Source organism: Limulus polyphemus, unplaced genomic scaffold (genome assembly GCF_000517525.1).
Source record: "Limulus polyphemus unplaced genomic scaffold, Limulus_polyphemus-2.1.2 Scaffold2642, whole genome shotgun sequence".
NCBI lineage: Eukaryota > Metazoa > Arthropoda > Merostomata > Xiphosura > Limulidae > Limulus > Limulus polyphemus.
In genome coordinates this window covers 33,147-40,170 of record NW_013668252.1, presented here as the reverse complement: position 1 = coordinate 40,170, position 7,024 = coordinate 33,147, and the positions used below count along the sequence as shown (strand labels likewise).

General features: G+C 31.6%; 1 protein-coding gene across 1 annotated transcript in view; it reads left to right on the top strand.

The window, feature by feature from the left end:
• LOC106467515 (E3 ubiquitin-protein ligase UBR3-like) overlaps positions 1–7,024 on the top strand; it is a gene marked incomplete at its 3' end in the record, with an annotated part of 72,699 nt that overhangs the window by 35,276 nt on the left and 30,399 nt on the right. The window contains exons 14-17 of the mRNA XM_022395713.1: positions 522–667; positions 2,171–2,337; positions 3,105–3,252; positions 6,295–6,393. Coding sequence (XP_022251421.1) covers positions 522–667; positions 2,171–2,337; positions 3,105–3,252; positions 6,295–6,393 — 560 coding nt within the window. The remainder of the gene's footprint in view (positions 1–521; positions 668–2,170; positions 2,338–3,104; positions 3,253–6,294; positions 6,394–7,024) is intronic.

Below are 7,024 nucleotides of genomic sequence, written 5' to 3'. Positions count from 1 at the left end.
TAAACGAAATAATAATTTGATTTAAGGAAGTTTTTTCTTCCCGATTTGTAAAAACATCCTTATGTGATAGAAAAAAATTAATATTATTTTCGAAATTATGGAAAATGTCTTATTAAAAACCATAACAACTTTTATGAAGTTTAAATTTGCAAGCCTGTGCTATTGTTCTCTTTTATGACTTACATCTGTTGTTTTTATTAATTATAATATTAAAGTAATACGGTTTCATTTCATGGAATTGGAATGTCTTTGTTTGTATTAAGATTATTTTGTGGAGTTTGAAAATATTTTAGGTTAAAAAGAGCTTATTGCGTACATTTTTATATGTAGTAGGTGTGATAGTCATAATTACAGATTTGTGTGCTGTTTCTCTACAGATTTAAATCTGTCCGACTAACAAACATATAACGTGTTTTGTTAAATCATTCATTTATTGTGTGATTTTGGAAATGTAATGAGATTTATCTTGGTAAACCTTCCTTTCTGTTTTTGATATACTAATGATTCCTTTTCTTAATTAGGGATGAGTGAAGAAGAAGTTACTAGACAAGAAATGGTATCATTGTTAACTATGAATGACAGAACACATTCTCAGCTGATGGATTTACTTCCAGAAAAATGTGGCACTGCTTCACAAAACAAAGATTTTGAAAGTATTCTTGCAAAAGTAAGAAAAATACTCAAGTTACTTAATAAATGTTTCAAAGCATTTTTCAGGTCAAATTAATAGTTATTATGAAATGCAATGGTGAAAATGTAATTTGCTTTTGTTGTTTTTAAAATCGTTTCTCAAGCAAAACGTACTTTAGAATGTGTTGAGTTCATGGCAGACTTCTTTATAAAGCATTGAAAAATATATAGGTAGTTTTGTTTTCCGTTATGCCTATATGATCCTGTGTATATTTCAACAAATAAATTAATTGAATCAGATTTAGTTATTATTCATAAATATCAAACACTTTATTTTATCTTGGATTATGATGTGCACAAACAAAATCTTACAATCATTTCTTATTACAGAACAAAAGACATCTCTTCTAACAGAATTGTTCAAGCAGTCAGTACCTTTCCCTAGAAATTATGTACAATATGTATAACATTAATTAAATACAGAGTTTAATGACACAATTGTGAATTACTTATACTCTGGGTGGTAATTTTGGTTACGTCCTTTCAACCTCAATGTGTTTGAGGACAACCAGGGGTGTTCAGAAGCTTTTTTTTCGCTTCTCTTCAACCCCGCTGCTTGGTGAGGGATGTACATAATCGTGAGTATTATAGTTTGTCCTGGGTTTGGTTTTACCGGGTCTGGAGAATACATTAAGCTTAGAAAATCGGGCAGCGGCGCCTTCGAGAATGCATCGGGTGGGATAAAGCACTAGGGCTAAAAATTTTGGGTGGGGAGGAGGCCGTCTGTCGGTCCTTTTCAGGGCTAGGAGGAGGACCGTGGTCCAATTCTCAGAATTTTGCTGTGGGGGGAAACGGGAGTACCCCGAGAAAACCCACTTTTGCTGGTCAGGCGCCAAATAATCTACCTGACCAGTGACCAAAGCTGAAAAAGAAATTTCTTTCAGTTACTTGGTGAGTGGTTTATGTGTTTTCTAGGCTGTTTATGTAATTGAATGGTGATATGTATGAACTGTTTGGTCTGTGTGTTCCTATTTCTGTAAAACAATTGTAAATAGTTTAAGTTTGGTCTTAAGTATAAAGCTTTCATTAAAGGAACTTTATATATATGTAAAAAATATACAGACAGTTCTCTGCATTTTTAATAACAAGCTTTCTGCCCTCTTACTAGAGCCTTTATTGGGCAACATTTATTTTTCATGTATTAATTTATAATTATTATAATTGTTTGAACAAGGAAACGTTTTAAGAAACATAAATATTATCTATAGATTATCGGTTTTGAGTATTCCATCAACCACGTTATAGAAGCGTAAAAATACCGTGCTGGAAATGTCAGTTGAAGCTTCCTTTGAATTGTCATCAGTTAGTTTTTAATATAATTTTTCAAACCATTTATATCCAGGTTCTCTGTTTTTGTTTATCTTCTGTGTTCAGGGATATTTATTTATCTAAAAGCTTGTAGAAACGCATTCATGTATACTAACATGATCATTCATGTATACTAACATGATAAAAGAAGAAGTAATTGATTGATTTGCAGGTAGCTGATTATCGTGCCCCAAATTTTGAAGCTGGTGGAACAATGTTGCAAGGAATGTATGTTCCTAAACCTGAAATCTGGGAACAAGAATATGATCCTATCCACGTTTTGCTACGAGCAGTACACAGGAGGGACTTTCAGTCTTCTGTTGACCGCTATACTCAGCAGTAAGATGAAAATTTAATAATCTTAGAACACTTTGTTATATACTTTGCACGGCTATTGCTTTATTCTCCACGGTTATTTCATAATAGTTAGTTAGAAATTAATTTAAAATTAATCTGTGATTAAACAGTTTTTTTAATAAATGAAAAATGTCAATTTTTAATCCATAATAAACATTACGCATCGAAAAAGGTATTTCTTCCTATTCAGACTCATGGACTTAATATCAGTATCAATTTATTTAACTCTTAACTGTATAACCTTAGTTGTGTGTTTTGATAATTTATGTACATAAAACTGAGCCTTAACTAAAATTTATGTGAACCTGTAAAGGAACCTAAATGTTTAATGATGTGGAGAAACTACCTGAAGATATTTTATGTTTTGTTAATATTTTATCGATTAGTAGGTAAACTTACTCTAAGCCTACTCTTGAAGAGGCAGCTGGCATGCTTAAATAAAACTATTTAATCAACTGAAGATATGTCAAAATATGTGTCCCCCAAAGGCTCGGTTGTAAATTTCTGGATTTGATACATGTGGTGGGAAATAACCCATTGTGTAACTTTGTGTTTAATAAAAAACAAATGTCAGAGTATGTCTTTTTCATTAACATTTGAACTCTGCATTGTAACCAATACTGTTTATGGACTAAAATAAACTTGAGGAGGATTCTAACACTTTGTTATTCAAAAATATGTAGTATTTAGATATTATAAATTCTTAAGTTCCTAAATTTGAATTGATTAAAAATGAATTGTGTTTGCAGTGTAAGACAAAGTGGCAAGTATAAAAATTCCAGCCCTCCTTGGCTACCATATAGAATTCCTAAAGCTGTCAGTCCCCAGTTTCCTGATCCACGAAAGCTTCTTCATTCCAGAACGATGCATGCAATCATCTTTACAGTTCTTTATCGAGTAAGCAAGAACGAAAGGGTTTTCTGTTCTTGTATATTATTACATAGGTTTAATGCAGTGACAGATCCAAGATTTTAGTGTGGGGGGGCAACATTGTAGCTTATCTAACAGTAAGAGAAAACTTGTACAAGTATTTGGAAATAATAAGCAAGTTAATGTATAAACAGTTTTATTTTGTCTTTTACTTTTATGTTATAATTACAGTAGATGTGTTTCTGGACTTTAACTTCAAGTGTTACAAACTTCATATTTCAAGACACCAGTATATATCAACAGGTTCGAAGTGTTTTTTTCACTTGAAGTAATTCCCAGTATACTGGCAGTGGAATGAAAGTCACAATCTTGTAAACAACGATGAAGAATAGTGGGCTGTTTATATGGAGTATTTTACATGTTCTGTTTAATCCCTCAACTCAAACAACGAATTGTATAACACAGGTTACACCATGGACATGTAAATTTATAGGTGGCACAAAAATACTGCATTTTAAGAACACTTGTCTTTAAATTTAAAATAATTAATTAAGCAAAATATTAGCTTAAAAAAAGGATAACTCTTAAAATTCAAAAAATTTTTAATATTATTATTTAATTCTAAAGCATGTAACCCTCCCATTTCCTCCCTTGAATCTGCACCTGCTTGATATTTAGGTTATAACTACTTAAAAGGTAATAATCAGGAAAATCAAATTTACTAAAAATAGCTATTTTTGTAATCCTTGAAAGATTGTGTGGAACGTAAAAAAACAACAAATGAAATAACTTAATTCCAAAGCATTTTTCGAAAGAAGACATTTCTTCGCTAATTACAAAAACTTTCATCTTCCTGAAGTACTGAGTTCCTTTACTTGTAACTATGTCACAGATTATATAACTAGACTTTACATGGTTTCTAGCTTTACACTTTTTCTGAATCCATACCTACTTTTGAAAATGTGATGATGTTTATAAGTAAAAATAAAAATTAAGAGAAAATTGAAAGTAATACAGAAGAAAATGACCAATAAAACTTCAGCAAAGAACTGTGATTTTAAAAAATATTGGTGTGTGAGTGAGAAGGAATATTGGCTGGTGTTAGCAGATGTTGAAGAATACTGTAAGACAGTTTGATAAATAATTCTATTATATTATAAAGCCACATACTGTTTCATGTACTGGAGAGTTTTCATAAAAATTCAGTAGAGTGTGAAGATCTATAAAAGCAGACTATTAGGCTTTGTATATTAAAGTTGGGTTTATTTTTATTTGAAAAAAAAACTTCATTAGATAAACTTACATTATTGGAAATAATTAAAGGAATACCTGGTGATATGCATATGGGAGTCACAAACAATGAATAATTAATAATTTACAGTTAGTATGATACAGAAAATACTGCGGAAGAACAAATTAGTTGTACAATGCAGTGGTATTTTTCATTTTCTGTAAACAGAATAATACAAATTGTTTTAATGCTACCATAAGTTTATCAACATATGATTGTGAAATGTTATTTCACATCAGTATTAATCCTCACAATTCAGCCAACTTGTTTGGCTATCATTTGATCTTCTCAGCTTCTGTATTCAAAGCCAATAAAACCTTAATAATATTCATATCTGGACTTTTGTACACCCCAAGTAATGATTGTAAGAGCTTTTTCTTTTTTTCTTCCACCATGCAGCATGTAACCACTTCACTACATTTGTTGCATACTTGTTGACACTTTCTTTGTAGAAGATGAATTCCTGTATAACAGTTCTTGTTCATGAAGGAATGATATGATGCATAAGAATCTACTTATACCTGTCAGCAGTCAGAGTGCCATCAATTTTGTGTACAATTGACTTAGATGCAGCTCACCCTTGTATTAGCCCCCAACCCTATTTTACCGTAGATGTTGTATGTTTATCGTGATCCTTTCTACACTCAAACAGACTGTCATTGATTGTTGCCAAAAAACTTGGATTCGTCCATAAAGAACACTCACCTTCATCTTTATATTCATTCCACTGTTTGAAGTATGATGCCCATTTCAGACATTTGGTTTTGTTCTCTCTTCTAAGCTCTAGTTTTTCAGTAGCTTCGTGTCCATTGAGGGTGCTTTGTGTTAAGGTATATCATTTTGATCAGGTGGTGACATTCACACTTTTACTTATAACTAAGTTATTGAATATAAATATCAACCGGTTTGTTGTGAATCACTTAAAGAGCATACCACAAGTTACTTAACATAATTTTTGAGGAGTCTGAACTTTCTAAACTTGACCACTTTAACTATAAACACTGCTAATTTTAAGTAATATTGTAAGATGCAGTTCTTGGTGAAATACAAATTTTCACTTGGAGTTGTCTTCACCAGCCATACCCTATCTTTTTTTGTGTGGTATTACTGTGCATTGACCACACTTGTTGGAAATAGTATGATTATCTAGACTTTTATAAACATTATGCTGGTGTGGTACTAATTGGTTGGAAGGCAGTCCTTCATAGTGTAAGCTACCAACATGAGACTACACTGGAACATCTCATTTTCATACAGTAGAGGGGGGGGGAATTAATGATATTTACTTTTCATACAGCATTTTTCACTGTTTCCATAATTATTTCCAATATTGTATATAATGTGTGACTTGTGAGTGTACAGTATGGCACCAATCTGCTTGCTAGTCAGAATCTAACTCCGTGCTAGGTAGTTTTTAATTTGTTTTATTTTACACAATTAGGATGTTTAATAGACAGTACAAACTTATTCTAGTGTTTAAAAAAACAAACTTTTGTTGTCTACTTTTCCAAAATGTTACAACTCTCTATGAATTTAACTAAGTTATGAAGTATTTGGATTAATGTGTTATTACTTTCTAGTTAGAAGAAAAAAAAAGCTATTTTGATAATATCTAGTACTGTAGCTTCTGATTTTGATTTTTACAGCATAGAGACAGTTATTGTAAAAAAGTGTTGGAAGAGTTAAAACTTAACCTGATAACAACACGCCATTCTCTTTGTTCTCTAACTTGTCTAATTATGTCTGGTAACATTTAACATATCATATTCTCATTACAGGCTTGGCATGATCCTGATATTCCTGAGCAAGTTGTAGCCTTGTCTGTTTATTTACTTGACATGGCCCTCAGGTTTCCTCCACTTTCTTGTTCAGCCCACGTAAGTTTAGTTCAAGCTTAAAATTGAATTACTTATCAGTCATAATTATAGATTTGTTGTTGGCTAAATAGATTAAAGTAAAGGTTAACGATGCCATCTTTAAATCCCATTCTGTGCATATTACTGAGAATTTAATTAAACCACTTTACTCTAAATGTATTTTAATGCTATTATCGAGTACATTATAAGTTAAAATTTTATGTTATATAAGTATTATTCCTTTATTTTATAAAGAAACAACTAAAACAGCAATTAGAAGTGCAGTTTTTGCTGTCACATTATCTGCTCGGGGTTACAATTCTCAACTTTTAGGAGCTCTTACACAAGAAACTGAGTAGCTAAAATGGACTGTTATTTCAGACGATCGAAGTCCACAAAATTGCTAAAATGGACTGTTATTTCAGACGATCGAAGTCCACAAAATGCTAAAATGGACTGTTATTTCAGACGATCGAAGTCCACAAAATGCTAAAATGGACTGTTATTTCAGACGATCGAAGTCCACAAAATGCTAAAATGGACTGTTATTTCAGACGATCGAAGTCCACAAAATGCTAAAATGGACTGTTATTTCAGACGATCGAAGTCCACAAAATGCATATATTTCATCAACACTAAACAAATTTTGTTC